Source organism: Toxoplasma gondii, chromosome XII (assembly GCF_000006565.2).
Source record: "Toxoplasma gondii ME49 chromosome XII, whole genome shotgun sequence".
NCBI lineage: Eukaryota > Apicomplexa > Conoidasida > Eucoccidiorida > Sarcocystidae > Toxoplasma > Toxoplasma gondii.
In genome coordinates, this window is record NC_031480.1 from 4,657,990 (window position 1) to 4,673,790 (window position 15,801).

The 15,801-nt window shown below is 51.4% G+C and overlaps 3 protein-coding genes across 3 annotated transcripts; 2 read left to right on the forward strand and 1 right to left on the reverse strand.

The window, feature by feature from the left end:
- Positions 1 to 319: 319 nt before the first annotated feature.
- TGME49_249575 (hypothetical protein) lies at positions 320 to 1,762 on the reverse strand. The gene is made up of 3 exons (XM_018780905.1): positions 1,484 to 1,762; positions 1,126 to 1,210; positions 320 to 678 (listed from the first exon to the last, which is right to left on the reverse strand). Exons 1-3 carry the CDS (start codon positions 1,628 to 1,630, stop codon positions 605 to 607), a joined length of 306 nt encoding a protein of 101 aa, XP_018635043.1. The 5' UTR covers positions 1,631 to 1,762; the 3' UTR covers positions 320 to 604.
- A 324-nt stretch (positions 1,763 to 2,086) lies between these two features.
- TGME49_249580 (hypothetical protein) lies at positions 2,087 to 8,496 on the forward strand. Its single transcript, XM_018780906.1, has one exon. The coding sequence runs from the start codon at positions 3,183 to 3,185 to the stop codon at positions 5,235 to 5,237; it is 2,055 nt and encodes a 684-aa protein (XP_018635044.1). The 5' UTR covers positions 2,087 to 3,182; the 3' UTR covers positions 5,238 to 8,496.
- Positions 8,497 to 8,660: 164 nt separating this feature from the next.
- On the forward strand, positions 8,661 to 13,512 carry TGME49_249590 (proteasome subunit alpha type 5-2, putative). Its single transcript, XM_002367251.2, has 7 exons — positions 8,661 to 9,237; positions 9,676 to 9,918; positions 10,516 to 10,631; positions 11,236 to 11,346; positions 11,829 to 11,927; positions 12,330 to 12,429; positions 12,851 to 13,512. Exons 1-7 carry the CDS (start codon positions 9,224 to 9,226, stop codon positions 12,942 to 12,944), a joined length of 777 nt encoding a protein of 258 aa, XP_002367292.1. The 5' UTR covers positions 8,661 to 9,223; the 3' UTR covers positions 12,945 to 13,512.
- Positions 13,513 to 15,801: the final 2,289 nt, after the last annotated feature.

A 15,801-nucleotide genomic window follows, 5' to 3' on the forward strand; every position in this document is an offset into this window, starting at 1 on the left:
GCGTGTTCGTAACGGACCCTGAGTGTCGTCTTTATACTGTGAGAAAACGAGCCACCCGAGTAGAATGGGGTTGTTCAGTATTCCACTGCCTTTGAAGTAGTGTTGCTTCTCTTACTTAAATAGGTTCTGGAGCTCCCGGTGTCCGGTTGTTACTTCACGACTGCCAAGCATTCGGGATCGCATTTACCTGTATTAGGCACCCCATCCGTGTTTGCGTAATGCTATGAAGTTATACGTCGCGGTCATTAGTATCTGGAACAGTACATTATGGTGAAACAGGGGAACAGGTAGAGGGCTTTTTATACATATGCATTATCTACTGCTGCCCGACGCGTTGCTCCTTCAGTGGAACAGGGAGAGCGTTTGTCGTACATTTGCACTAGCTCCGTCTGCCCGACATGTTGCTCCTCAGTTTATTTGGAAAAAAAGATTTTGAACTTCAATGAGGGAAGCCGGGAAGCAAAGTCGTTCAGTGAAAGCGACATTGTTCTGGCCGAACCGTAGAAGCACACGCACACAAAACCGATGTCAGGGGAGGGGAAGCAAGGCCCAACGTGAGTGTCTGAAGAACGCCGTTGCCGCTTACCGGAGCAGGGCAAGCACCCTACACTGAGCGAAACGTCGACCAGTGCAAATCGCTGATTGCTGAAACTGTTGTGGAGGGGCTCAAGCTGCCTCCTGCAGAGAAATTGCACGGGGGGCTGAATCACTTGTGTATGAATGGATCTGTTCCTCAGCCCCCTCGGTGAGGCATTAAGCGCTAAAACACGACTCGGCAACCAACAGCCCGAATTCGCTAGAAGGTGCCATGGCCCTTTGCGCCACAGTGTAGCCGTAGCGGATGTAACAGCTGCTTTGACAACAAACGCTAGGTTCAGAGATGAGAACATCGGGACGGACAACAAGAATTCGCTGTGTAGAACGGTCCTCCATTCGATACCTGTGAGGGAATTGCGTTCAAGGCACACAGATCTGCTTACACTGCACAGTGCAACGCTTGGCTGGGTAGTCCTAACCGTTCCCGAAAGAACCACGCTGTAAGAAATGGGCTTGCTGGCATTCAGTGTATTGTTGGTGACATGGATTTCGCAGATAAACAGCTGGTACCATCTGGAGCTTGCATACCCTCGTGGTCCTGTCGAATAACGCCTCGACGGCAGTGTGTCTCTGGCGGTACAAATCCATATTCGTCACCGAGTGACGGGACGTTCTGACATCAATGGGAAACAACACGAAAATACTTGCTCTATGACCTTAAGAACTTCAAGCAGCATGCCTACTCAAGTTCTGTTGCTTCATCCAACTCAAAGCCCCACCTAGTTGTCGCGGTTCAGCACTGTTCTAAAATCGGAAGTCTACAAGGTGGCCGCAGCACTAGCTGCATTCTTTTGAGACACCTCTCTGTAGGGCAGATGTTCGTCGCTTCCCTTCTGTCTACATCCTGTCAATTTCCCATTTTTTTGTCCTAGTTTTCCGTAACTACCTCGGTATCCAGCCAACGTCGCGCAACCGCCGCTGCCACAGCAGTTCTCGGTCCATTGCCCATGTAGAGGTCTACCTCAAGGCACACGGCGGCATGAGAAACTGGAGCGCTACAACTCCATCGACACAAAGGATTTTCATTTTTCATCCCTCTTTTGCTACTTATTGCAAAGACTCTTATGAGAGCCACTTCCTCTTGGCTGCGGAATGCATGGTTGCCCTGTAGTTTTTCAAATAGCTGTCGTCAAATTCAAACCCCGCCTTGTTTTCGGATTTGTTTCCGTAGGTCTTCCAGGCGACGCGGACAGATTGGAGAATGCTCATCGTTGCCCTTCTGTAGTACGGTAGGGTCTACCTACAGCTGCTGCTTTGTCTTCTGCAGTAACAAACATTAGACTGGACTGTCGCGTGTCGTTTGCCGGCGTCGTAAATTGCATCTAGCGCTGTTGGCCTCTGCCACTCTTCCTCGGTCGCTTCCGCCACTACCCCCGTGGCTGCCACTGTTCCGCCGCGTTCTCGGCAGAAGTGGGGTAAAGTAGCGCCGTTGATTTGTCCGGATTCTCTGAAAAAAATGGAGGTCCTCTCTTTCGATAGAGCCCTAAAGGCCGTATAATGACACTTCAGTTCTTCTGAGGAGCGGAGCTTGATGCTGTCTGCTATCAGAAGGTCAGTCTAGAATTCGGTTTTGTTGCCGTCTCCACCTCTGTTTTCGAAAATCTCTCCATGGTCTCCTTTTTCAAAGGGGGGCGGGGGGGGGAGGGTGTGAAACAGAGGAAGATTAGTCAAGAATTTCAAGAAATATTCGCGGTTTGTGGATTGCCAACGGAGGAACGGTCCTGCCTGTGGCGTTTCCCCGTTTTACCGCAACGACAGCAGCTTGTTTGAGTCGTGGCCTCTGTCCGTCACCAGCACACCCCAGGGAAGCTGGCGACTTGTCCCATCGGCTTCTCCTCTCTTTCCGGACACCATTTACCTCTTTTATGCATTTTCAAGACCCTCTCTCCCTCATTTTTTCATCTGTGTCTGCTCGGAGGCGAGGCGTCGACATGCTGTAGACAGCAGGCAGCGATCTCTGGAGACGCCCAGCCTCTCTGTCAAGTGTGTTTATTCGGTGAGTTGCGTCATTTGAAATCTGGATTGGACAGGAGTAACACCCAAGAGCCCCCGCAACGACTGTGTTTCGACCAGATACGGCTTTCGCCATTCGCAGGCTTTCTACTAGCAGACGTGAAAGCGACACTGTCTTTTTTTGTCGGCCGCCCGGTGTAGGTGGTCATCTGCTTCCCGTTTCGGTCTCTTGTTCTAGCCTACCTGAGAAGGACGAAACAGGGACGCAGCGGTATTTCTGCGTCTTTTCAATGGTTTTTTTTGCGTGATTTAATCACCTGAATAGCGTGGCCTTTTGTGCGCTAGGATTCCCCTGTTGTCCGTGTTCGATTTTGCACGTTACTCTTCCGTATTCCTATCTGTGCGACTGATAGGAATCGAGAATCTCCAGACAGCGAACCGGTCTTTCCGCCTCGATCAGGTTCCTTAATCCGTTTCAAGTCCTTGAGTTTCTGCGGAGGTCCTTTTCCGCGTTTGTCTCGTCCAGAGCTACAACCCCCGGCTCTGCTTCCACACCTGAGGCGACTTTCTCGCAGGTCAGTCTTTTCCATGTCCCCTCGCGTGTGTCGCCTCGTCTGCCGCGGCTGTGAAGGATGGCGGCGTCCCAGGGAGAGCCCGCTCCGAAGCCAGGGGGACAGTCGTCTAGTGAGAGTTCGTCTTCCCACGATTTTCTGCGCGAAGAAGTTTCTCTGGCACATTCAGTCGCTGCCGTCGGCCCTGAACGTGCTGAGGGCGCAAGGAGGCGGGGTTTACGCTCCTGGTCTGCGTGCCTGCACGCGATCCGGCGTGCTCTGCCGTTCAGCGATGTGCCTCCCGCGAACCAGAAAGCGCCCTTGGGTCTGAATCGCTACGTGCTGCTCGTCATTTACGCCCTCTACATCACGAGCACAGGCGTGTTTTTCCACGGGTGGCCGTCCGTTGCCGCGTTGATCTTCCGGAACAACGGCTTTGAAAGTTTGTGCGAGAGAGACCCCCTAACCGGCGCGTTCGTGGATGATCAGCGCGTGGTAAATGACAAACCGTACATTTGCGACAAACAGGACGCAGCTGTCCAGCGTCTGTACACCATGACTTGGGCGATCTGCAGCACCATGTGCGCATTCGCCGGTGCGCTTTTAGATTTCGCGGGGCCGCGCTGGACGGCGATGGTCGGCCAGATGTTCAACTTATGTGGCTGGATATGTTTATCTTTCGCGCACAAATCTGATATGTTTTACTATCTTGGCTTTACAACCGTGGCGCTGGGCTGCGAAACCGCGTTTCTGCCCACCTTCTGCATCACGCGCCTCTTTCCGGGCGCCGGCGGGCTGGTGATCACGATTTTGGGATCGGCAGTGTCCACAAGCTATGCGGTACCCGTGGTCCTCAATGCCATCATGGATGCCTACGGCTTCTCCTTCCAGTCTGTAGCGCTCGGCTACACGTGTGCCTGTCCCCTCGTATGCGTCTTCGTGGCGGGTTTCCTCATGCCGCGTAGGCGCTTTCTCGACGACAACGATGAGGGAGCGGTGCAGGATCTTCACGCAGCGGCCAGTGCGAGTTTGGAAACAAATTCGGAGCAAGAGCCCCCGCGCAAGGCCGGAATGAAAGGGCCTGAGGAAACGGCCGTCGCTACGGGTCAGACGAAGCTGGGAAAGGTCGCGTTCAAACACGCGTCTTTCGAAACAAGGCCAGCGAGCCTTCAAAATGATGCAGCTCCGACAATGCATGCACCCGTCTACGCAGACACTGACAAACGAGACGGTGATGCCGTGAAACAGGGGAGCATAGAATCAGCCTTGCAGTGGAGGCCAAAGGAAGGAGGGAAGCGAGCAGCGTTTGCGCAGCGCTGGGGACCGCGTCTCGAACCGTTTTTCCACCAGCTGCTATCAGAGAGATATCTTCTCATCGTTCTCTACAAAATTGGTGTTGTGTTGGCAGCGTCCTACTTCCAGCAGGCCGCGCGTCGGGTTTTCAGCGAGCAAGTCGTCAACATTCGTGGCATTCTTCTGCCTTTCTCTTTTATTCCTTGCATTCTGTTGGGGAAACTTGCCGATGTCATCGGCATCTGCCGGGTGCTCTTTCTTATGAACATCTTCGGTCTCTTCATGTACGGTTTCTCCCTGTCGTCCAGCGTGCTGTGCGGCTGCATCTCAGTAGTCTGCTTCACGCTGTACATGAGTTTCTTCTCCAGCCAGATCTTCGTCTACGTGGAAGCCACGTTCTCACCCAATGACTTTGGGAAGCTGTGTGGGTTGTCGGTGATGATTGGCGGCATCGTCGGGTTGCTGGCGACTCCTCTGTACGAACATGTCACTGTGCAGCTGAGCAAGGGGGACCCGTTTTCCATGCAAATCGTGATGATCATGATTCTCGTTATACAACTCTTGTGGCTGACGCGGCTTTACAGTCTATGGAGGAAGAACCCTCATCCTTACGTTTCTCTGGGCGTGCGGTCTGCTGCTCACCTAGAACGCGTGGGCGTGCACAGCATCGCGGAGGGCCAACTGCGTCCGGGAAGACCAGCCGCCCCCGACGGCGATGGCGCCGAGGAGATCCGTGGCGATTCCGAGCAGCCGAGAGGGAGCGGGGACAGACAATTGGTAGCGGTTCTGGGAGAAGGGCGAGCGGTAGAGTGTAGTGGAGACGGCACAGCACCAGACGGCTGAGAGCCTAGGAGGAAGACGTGAACAGGGACGACTCCACAGTTCCACCTTTGGCAGCTTTCGAGGCTCAGATTGCCGGGATCGGATTTCGGGTGCCCGGAAGGCCGGGGCAGAGAACAAGAAAATTCATAATGACGGAGTGTTGCTCTCGGTAGGTGCTGGCTTTTGTGAAGCGACGGACAGTCTCCAGAGTCCGCTGCGAAGGGAGCCATGAGAAGGTGACTCTGGACAGGAAGGGCGTGAGGCGCGTGTGACGGCCCTCTGTCTGCTTCTCCGCGAAAGGCTATAACGGGGAGCTTATTGCCTCTCATTGGATGGTGTGGCTGGTCCGCGCTGTTTTGGGGTTTCTAGGTTACAAGCTTGACAAAACGCGCCTGAAGCGTTTAGTATCATCTTCCAGAAAGGAGACAGGGAAGACTGAACCACTTAAGGGACATGAGGGTACGCTCCCTCACCCTCGAGGGCACGTAGAGCGCTCAAGGGCTCAGCGTTCCCTCCACGCACACGCTCGGTTTCCGCTAATGGGAGAAGTCCACGACGACAACTGTACCGCCTTTCTTCCTTGCCCGTGTTATTGTGCCGTGTTCCGTCACAGGGTTTCCGTGATTTCGTTTCAAGCGATCAAGAGGGACTCTCCAGCAGAGAGTTCACGCTTCGTGTATCAATTCTCCGTGCGGTAGACCAGCGGGAAGGTTGGTGCATGGTCGGTACCACTAGTCGATGCTGTATTTTGACGGTTTAAAAACAATGGAAAGGGACGCACATCAAACGCATGGCCCCGTTGCAATCAGAACTTGACACATAGAGCAGCGGGTGAGATGGGTTGCCCGGAGAGAAGAACCGCGTCAGTCTTGCAATGCCGAGGAAGTTACCGGTCGCTAACACAACTCTGAAGCTGTTTGTTTTCGTGATTCGAGGACGGAACTGTGGGTGTCGGTCTTCTTTTTCGGTTGCGTCTTTCTCGCCGTTGGCTACCAGGAAGGAATGCGTCTACTACCCCTCCTCTCTGTCTCTCGAAGGCTGTCTGGGTCCCTGTTGGTCCGTGATCTGTGTGTTTCCTCACTACGTTGAAAGTCGCTGCGTTGTTTATGCACTCACAAGTATCTTGTCAGTCAGGTGAACGGGGTTGCTTCCCGTGTGTGGCATCATTAACAGGAGGAGATGGCCTGCGTCTGCGTTGTATATTCACTGGCTCGCTGGCTCCACAAATCGGCCCCGAGGAGAGAGTTCCATTTCACGCTTCCTGTATAGACAGGAAGAAACAGGTTACTGCCTTTCTTCACACGCTTGTGTACGCGAAGGGCAGCACCAGGCAGGTTATTCATCTATTTTCCGGCTGAGTTTGTATTCTTGCTTGTACTGGATACCTCTGCAGAGTCGTGTTGCACTCCACTAGTTGACTCTGACGGTGTCATTCTCTCGTTTTCGGGTTCCCAGTGTCGCTCAAGCGAATCGCGAACGACGGGGCGACGGAACAGAAGACAGAAAGGTTGTGTTCCGGAACATAATGGGGTGGAAAGATTTTCCAGGTGCTCGTGGGAATGGGTGTTCGCAGGCTGTGTTCCCTGCTTTCGAGAACGAGCAAGAAACATAGACTTCATGGATGGACCAGCTACCAGTAAAAGGTGCAGGCACCCAGAATTGAGGCCGTGGTCGTAAACAAACGCAAGAGAGAAAACAGGGATAATCCGTGAGGTGATCCGAAAGCAGTGATCCGGGTCGATGTAGTCTGGGTGAGTCGATTGTGAGGAGTGTCACGTTTTATCGTTGACACTTCCTTTTTGGCGTCGCAATCGGAAATGACAGTCTGGAGAGCCTTTGAGAATGTTGCGCAAGCAGTCGAGTGATGGATATAATGGTGTTCGAGGCGGGGGCAAGAGCATACTGTATCGAAGGGGCTGACGTTGTATTGCAAGCCTTTGTGCGTGGCATCTGTCGTCTATGTGTATTTTCGATAAAGAAGCTTTATAGTATGCCAACGTAAAGGACATACCGTTGTCTGGGTTGTTTTCTACCTATACCGTGGTTTGCTCGTCCATGCGCGTCGCCGTGTAAACCAGTTCACAGACACGAATGTCTCGTGCATGTGTCGAGTTACTGGCTGAAAAGCATACCTCAGGGTTGTCTTGCCTCCTTTGTTGATGTCACCGCACAACAAATGTGCCGTTTTCGATCTGGAGTGTGTCATAGAACGGTGTGCCTGTAGTTCCTCTTATTCAGTTAGATTTTTTGTTCCCTCGTACCATCTTGTGTGTGAACAACTGTGGAGATATATCGGCTGAGTGACTCAAGAGGAATTTGTCTACTGCACACGAAGCTACTGCGGCTCGCTTTGGAGTAAGCAGTGGTTACACCCAAGAGGAATTTGTCTACTGCACACGAAGCTACTGCGGCTCGCTTTGGACTAAGCAGTGGTTACACCGCGCAGGAAGTGCAAACAGTGCATGTGAAGACCCTCAGTTCTGCGGCACTTCCTCTACAGCTGTTTGCAGTATACTCTATAATGAGCTGATTCTTGTCTGAGCGTGTGTCAAATGTGATTGAGCAAACATGTTCTGCAAGAACAGCTTCCGTTTGTCCCTCTCTTCCGTACGGGGCATACCAAGTTCGAGACGTGCACATAGCATAGCATTCACACCTCACTTGATGACACAAAATCGTTAGTTGGACTGACAGGGCGAACGGTCAAGCAGCTGAACAGCAAACCAACGCTTTAATAGTGCGCAGACAGATAACTCACGCCCAACGATGAAACAGTGTTCGGCCAGGAACGCTGCAGTTCATTCAAAGGTATCAGGCACGGGTCCTTTCTGTACGTTTTTCAGTCGACCATGGCACCTGCAGACGCAGAAAAGAAGCGCGTGTGAACCGCTGGCGCGGACGAACCTCTCACTGGTGTTGGCTAAGAGACACTCTGCGTACACCTCAATAGCAGAGAAGTACACCAGCATCACTAGAAGCAATTCGTCACCAGTTCATGTCTCGAAATGTTTTCAGTGGATGGGTAATTATTTGGATACGAATGGCATGCCTTTGCATTCTACCGCGTATTTCGAACTTGCAAACCCGTTACAGGCTGAAAAAGACTGCCATTTTTGCGCTTGCTGTGCCGTAGTGGAACCGTGGTGCTTCTGGGCTGCAGAGGGCAAGCAGTGCGTGACTCTGCCTTATCTCGACGACACCTTCGTCAGCTGGCCTGCCGCATCATCGGTCAGGTTGACGAGAAACGGCAGGATGTCCCTGAAGAAGAAAAACTCCTTCTGTCTTGTGGTCTATTTTTGTGTGTGGCTTACTTTTCTCACCAGCAGGTTTTTTCGCCGGGATCGCATGCACAGGAGAGACATCAAACCAGGAGGGGTGTGCCACCGATCCTTCGAGAGGAGGGTTTCTTTCCGCGCGCGTTTTCGTTCGCTGTGGCTTTTCTTCAGAGGTGACAGCGGCAAACGGGTGTTTTCTGTTACTGGCAAAGTGGACGCCCGCCTTTCTTCGACGTGAAACTAAAGTGAAACAAAGAGGAGAGAGACAGTCAATCGCCAGCCGAAGGGAAGACGGGGAAGCCTCTGGAAGGAAGTTCCGTGCTGGATGATTCTACACCAGAAAAGCGCCGTTCTGACGACGTTCTACCTTTGAAAGTTGTACTTTCTCTTGTTTTGTCTTTTGTGTCTTTCTGTTTCATCTTCTGCTGCCTGGGGAGACGACGTATAGTTCCTCGTTTTTTCAAGTGTGTGGAGTCCGCCTTCTTTTTCTCGATCTCCTTTCGCTGCTGGCCCCCCTATGTCCGGAAGACGACCTGTAGCTCTGTCACCCTTTTGTCCGGATTCTCTGTTTGTCCTGGGTTTCAACCGTTCCTCCCCTCTCGCACCTTTGTGTTTCTTTGACACACCTTTGTTTCCCCCCCCTTCTCTCGCTTCGAGACTTCCATCTGTCTTCCAGTCGTAGACCACGCAGCCTCGTCTCGCCTTTTGTCTTCCATCTGCACCGTCGCCAAAATGTTTTCGACCAGGTAGGCTTCGCTTGTGCTGCTCTGAATCATAGAGACAACCGCCGTGTCCACTGTCGACTGCAGCTTCACCGCTTTAGATTCCCTGCAGACAGAGAGAGTGGGCAGTGTGGTGCAAGGCGTTCAAAAGCATCCTGTAAGTCTACCTCTGCTGACGTATTCCAAAATAGGGAAGGAATCGGTAACACAGATGTCCAAAGAATATGTTGGAGAAGGGCGGTACCTGTGGAGTGATTCGTCTTCAGAAACATCGCCTCTGTCTAACGGCGTGTAGATAGGTCTGTGTGCTGTGGATCTGTGAATGCCCGTTCACGTGTACATGCATGTATGTCTGTTTGCACATGCGTTAGTGTGTAGAGGTTTTTCGTGCATCTGGAAATTTTCCTTTCTCGATTGACTGCTTCTTTCCTCATTCTTCGCTCTCTCGCGCTTTCGCTGCAGGAGCGAATACGATCGAGGTGTGAACACCTTCTCTCCGGAGGGCCGTCTGTTTCAAGTGGAGTATGCACTAGGTGCAATCAAGCTCGGCAGCACAGCTGTCGGTATCCAGACCAAGGATGGAGTTATTCTTGCCTCAGAAAGGAGAATCACCTCGTGCTTGCTGGATCATCGATCGATTCAAAAGATCGTCGAAATTGATGACCATATTGCATGCGCCATGAGCGGTCTGATTGCCGATGCCAGGTATGACCCTTCACACCCATGGACAACCGGACGGGGAGAGTGGCTCTGCCGTGTCTACACGGCCGTTGGTCTCTGCCAGATTGTCTTCCTCTTGCTTTCGTCTCTGCTGTCGTTCCGCTTTTAGGTGTCACAAAGAGCCCACAGTATCTCTCAGACGCCTTTCGTCTCGTAGCATTTCTTGAACATCTCCTGCGGCCGCCTGCTGCTTCCCTTATTTGTCAGTTGTTCGAGTTTCATCATCCTCGCATTTGTTCTTCCACAAAATTCTTTGTTCGCATCCGCGTTCGTTGTTTTCACGGAACACTCGATAAAAAGCGCGAGTGAGATTGTTACGCCTTAATGTGTCTGTGTGAGCCATGCATGTGGGTCCTCGAGCTGTCCTTATACGAGGAAAAAACTGAGGCAGGTAATGTGGTGTAGGTTTCTCTCCCTGATTATCCAAACATGTATGTATCGCGGGTTCGGTCGAAAGTAAACTTCATACTGATTGAGTTAAAGAATTCGGCAGGCCTGCTCGCACGTGTGGCATCTCGGATCAACCCAAAAACCTGGTCAGACGCGATTTGTGTAAGCGGTTCCGGTGTTGTGTATTACCAGGACCCTCATTGACCATGCCCGAGTGGAGTGTGCAAATCACTTCTTCACCTACAACGAGAAAATGTCGATTCACAGCTGCATCGATTCCGTCGCCGATCTCGCTCTGGATTTCTCCGGTAAACACAAAACGAATTCTGACAAATATCCTGAGGCGAAGGACACGGATGAGACTCTGTGGGGCACCTGGAAGCGCTTCTGGACTGGTTCACCTCTGTTGCTGAATCGAGGAGCTTTGCAGATTATTCTTAAGTTGGCTTTTTTTTTCAAATACACGAGTTCTGTCTTGCATGCCAACATCTGCAGAGAGCCCCAACCAGTTCCCATGGGCAGGCGAAGGCACATGCTGGGGTGTTCGTGTGGAGTTCCGGAGGGTGTGTTGTCCCCCAGTGCTTTCGTGTATATGGAAATCTTCGCTGTTTTTTCCTTGTCATTCCCTCTCTCTTCTCTCTGGTTCTCTGCTCGTTTTGCTATTTTCTCCGAATATTCTCGGTCTTCTGGCTCCTTGCCTGTCTCTCTGTGCCTCGAGCGCACAATACGGGAAGAGTCTCCAAGAATGACGGGGTGACAAGCGAGTATTAGAACAGCAGACGGTTCTCGACGCACTCTCGCAAAGTGCTTCTCCTGTAGGAGCTGTTTCGAGTGTGATGAACGCGTTGGATTCTGTCCTCTCTCGTTGGGTTTTCACAAAGAGCTGACCCACTGCTACGTCTTTCTGTGCAGATGTGAGCGACGGTCGCCGAAAGAAGATGATGAGTCGACCTTTTGGAGTTGCTCTTCTTGTCGCCGGCGTCGACGATCAAGGGCCGTCTCTGTGGTGCGCAGATCCGTCCGGTGAGCGCCAGTGTATGTCCAGGAACTTTACAGACCTTGGGGATTCGGGAAACAGAGACCTAAACGCCGCTTCTCTCGGCCCAAAACTCTGCCCAACGTATGCAGAGAGTTTGTTCTGCATGAAGAAGGATTCTTGAAGCTCGACAGAAACTCCGGCGTAGAGGCGACCTCCTATCGTTCGTATGCCTGTAGAATCTGCAAGTTTCGGCGTGAAGTGAACAACTCCTACTGAACTTTGACGAGATTGTATTGCACAAGCGCGAGCCTCTGGAAACCGTGCCAGTGTCGACTATCCCTTGGGGGCTTCTGTGTGCAACCAGCTTATGCGTGAAAAAAAAGACGGGTTCTTGCGTTTTCATGGACCTTGTCATTTCTTCACGTTAGCGTCTTTTCTGTTTCCTATCGCGCGTCAGAGACTGCGCCTCAGACAGCATGCATCCGTCGGTCCTCCGGGGTGTTCTTCCTTGTGTTTTGCCGGTCAGGCACTGTCACCAAGTACCAGGCTGTGGCTATTGGTTCCGCCCAGGAAGGCGCTGAGACAATGCTGCAGGAGCAGTACAGTCAGTCGATGAGTTTCGAAGGTAAACCTCGGAGACAGGTCTTTTCGGGACAGCAGATTTCCGGTGAAGGAAACGCGGAGAAACATCTGAGGCGAGACAATTGACGGCAGGTGATGAGGGAAATTTGCTTCGGTCCGGTATGATCCACGACGCTGCCTTCTGTCACAAACAGGAAGCTTCTGCCATGCCTTTGTTTACGCGCAAAAGAATAGGCGTACGGATTCGTATTTATGTGGTACTGTCTCTGCACAGATGATTCACCACGGCGTGTCTCGGATCAAGAAAGGCATTATAATCGTACCTGTGGTACTGAATCTGCGTCAAATGTAGTCTGGGCACAGAAGGGAGTTTCCGTTGACTCGGGCGTGTATTCCGAGTCCTTGTCTTGAATTCAACGCTCTGTCTTTGTGTCGTTTCCAACAGATGCCGAGGCCCTTGTTTTGGTCGTCCTGCGCCAAGTCATGGAGGAAAAACTGAACTGTAATAACGTTGAGGTGGCGTGCGTGAAGACCAGTGATCGCAAGTAAGGTGGTACACCAGGAGGCGACTCCACCTATATGTGGGTATTTACGTATGTATATAAACATGTAAGTTTATATATATATATATATATATTTGAATGTATAGTATCGTATAGCGGGAACTGTCGAGAGAATAACGAAAGTGACGAAGAGAAGGAACGAACAGGAAACAACGGTGGTTTTAAATACATGGATATATGTGGAGATGTGTAGCTGTTCCTGAGTCCTCCTATGGTGTGTGGTGCTTTGATCCGGCTGTGTGTGTCAGATCTCATCGATATCTGAGTGTTTTTCTCTGCATGCGACTGGCCTTGATCGAGTCCACGCCTCCTTTGCTGTATAGTAGGGAGTGTCCTCGATTCCGTAGATGACAACGTCTGCGAGACTGTGTTTTTGTGAATGTTCACTTCCTCGCTTCTGCAGGTACCATCAGTACTCCTCGGAAGAGCTTCAGGCGTTAATCGACCGTCTGCCAGCGCCTACGATCCCTACTGCGACGGATCTTTCGTCCGCGTGAACGCGACTTCTTCACGAAGTACTATTTTGTTTTCTAGCACATTAGGTTGTTCTTTCTGATTTGATACAGTGCGCCATGCAAGCGGGGAAATGGCTAATTCTCTCTGGAATTCCGTGCCATCTTCCCAGAACGGCCTCCCACACAAACACCGGGGGCCCTTGAAGCGAAAAGCCCCGCGAACTCAGACCCGTTGTATGTGTGGCCATCGGGCGTTGTTTTGCTTCTTTGCGTCGCTCGCTTAGAGTCAGAGTGAACGGCTTGCACTTGCCGTTCAGGGCCGTGGCATGTTCCCCACTTTACCTTTCGTCGCGGCGCCCGTGGGTAGCGAGTTTCTCGGGTGCTTTTGCACTGTGTCATCTTTTGTCCGATCTCCTTTTCCTCAACAAACTCTTCTGCTGCGGGCTGCGCACGAACCCTTCGCGTGTTTGCCTTGTATCACCAGATTTAGACACAGAGCGTGTGGAACACTTCGCTGGGAAAGTTCAGAGATGGAACTCGTCCAAAAGAAAAGACACAGAACTGGCTGGATTTCACGGAAAACACGGCGCCCGATAAATGACCACGTGGCTGCACTATCCCAGGTTTCACTCACTCCCTACCCTTCTTTCACTTCAGCCAACCTTTATTTTGTCACTGCTCTGTCTAAGACCCTCTCGCGCTGACACTCTGTACGAGTGTCTCTGAAACTGCAGTTTGACCCCGCCTATTTCGGCCCACAATTTGTTGATAGAGAGAGCATCGCCTTAAGACGAACTGTTTTTCGCTGTCCGGGATCGACCTTTCCCTTGCGCCAGTAGATGCTTTTCCAGCTTCGCTAACTTAGTTTCTAGTTTTCTCTGCTAGGTCGTGACCGACGCGTAGCTAGATAAACACCGACGTCTGGCATCTAGTGTCACGAGGATCCTGGCGCAAAAAGTGAGCTGGTCGCGAGTGGATATTCTACACTCACAGCGCTGGACTGACTGAAACAGCTTAAAGTGCCGGATCCGAATACGCTGCGGCAATAAGGCGATTCCACGGAAAGGTGTGATCGTCTAAACGTTTGGGACTTCAAAGCGAGAACATCAGTAATCGTAGATTAATAAGGTGTGACTCAAATACTATCAAACGTGGACGAGTCTGTCCTCAGTCGTATCTGCCCGAGGAGTCTAAAAAGTGACAACGAAAGCACTAAACTACGTTGTCACGGCGGTTTTTTTCCACTTGATCTGGCGTATGCGACGAGCACCACCTCGCCTGCCACGGTGACGTGTGTCAAACAAAATGGTAGCGCCGACAATTTTGTTCTGCTTGTAAGCGTCTCACGCACGAAGTGCCACGTCTCTCTGTAGGCGCTAACTCCCCAATGCACCGTATAAACTCGCGGGACACTGGAGAAAAACTCGAACATTCCTCTTCGACGGCGTTTTACAAGCTGTTTCTGACCGGAACAGAACAAACACAGAGAATGAGCATCGCAATATCCCAACTTAAGAGTGTCCCGCACAACTATGCATCCCTTTGCAGGTGTTGCCGCGAAGAACACATGTCGAGCTGTTCTAAATAACAACTCGAGAGAACCAGGGAATTCCGCAACAGTCAACCTTCGGCTTTTAAACACAGGAGATGTAATAAACAGCCTCGGGCTTTCGGGAGTGTCATAATTGAAAAACATTTGCTCGAAGTTGAGTAGGATACGTGCTACCGTACACCATACGTGAGGCAATAGAAAGGCATCAGCGTCTCTGCATGTCCGCTCTTTCGCGGCGTTGTAATGATCCTATCAAGATTCTTTTCGGTATCGATGCCTTCATGGCGTGTACGTTTGGTTAGATTCTTCGAAGACATGTTTTTTTTCGGTGTTCCACAGCTGTCAACGCCCGGAATTGGAGAGAGGTTCTCTGCTGAACGGTGACAAATATCTCGACCCCTCGGGCTGGTGCTACACTTTCAGGTTTACGAGCACTATTTGTCTCACCCGTCCTTTACGGTACGTCTAGCTTGCGATACAGGCATAGATAGGTCGAGCAAAAAAATCTGGCGATGAAACTATACGATAAACTAGTGCTTCTGTTGGGATCGGCGAAAGATCTACAGAAAGCAACGGTCGCAAAATGCGCGTTTCCTTCCGTTTGTAGTTCGTGGATCAGACAAGCAGGTGTCACCCTAGAATACTTCGCTCATCACAGATATCGAATTCAAGTCACCTGAATGACACACGTTGAGCGTCTTCAAAACCGTTCTTCTTTTGACGATGTGTCTCTGTCCCTCTCGCTTGCTGAAATTCGGTCAGAGCCACTCTGTCTGACTTCCTTCGATCGTTTCCTCGGTATTATGGACTGCCTGTATCTCGGATGACTCTGTTTCCCTCCCAGTCCTTGTTAAGGTTACCAGGCCTACGGAATGCAATGTCAGTCCGAGCAGGGGATCTTGCTGTGACGCAGTGTTCCATAGAATCCCGGCAAAAGCATACATGCTCTGGGAAAATCGGGTTTAGTGTCACGACGGTTAGGGTGCCGAGTTCTGGCTCATGAAAAACATCCTGGGCGCGCCAAAAGAGGAAAAAACGCATCAAGGAAAGAGGTGCCCTGTCCTGTCAAGCACCCACACCCACTGGCAGTCGTGAGGCATGACGTCCCCGAACCATGAAACGACCGAAAGGCTTATTCGGAAACCGCGAAGCAGAGTTGTTTTTCTCGCAACGCCCTTCCTCTTTTACCGCCACTGCAAGGGTGTGTGCGGCCTGAGAGTACAGTCACAGTTTTGAGGCGCGACACGCAGACGAAAAACGAACGGGGTATGACCGAGTCCCGCTAACACTCCAACAGTGTGAATGTCGAATGTGACAAAACATAACCTTCCTTAACAAATACAGCAA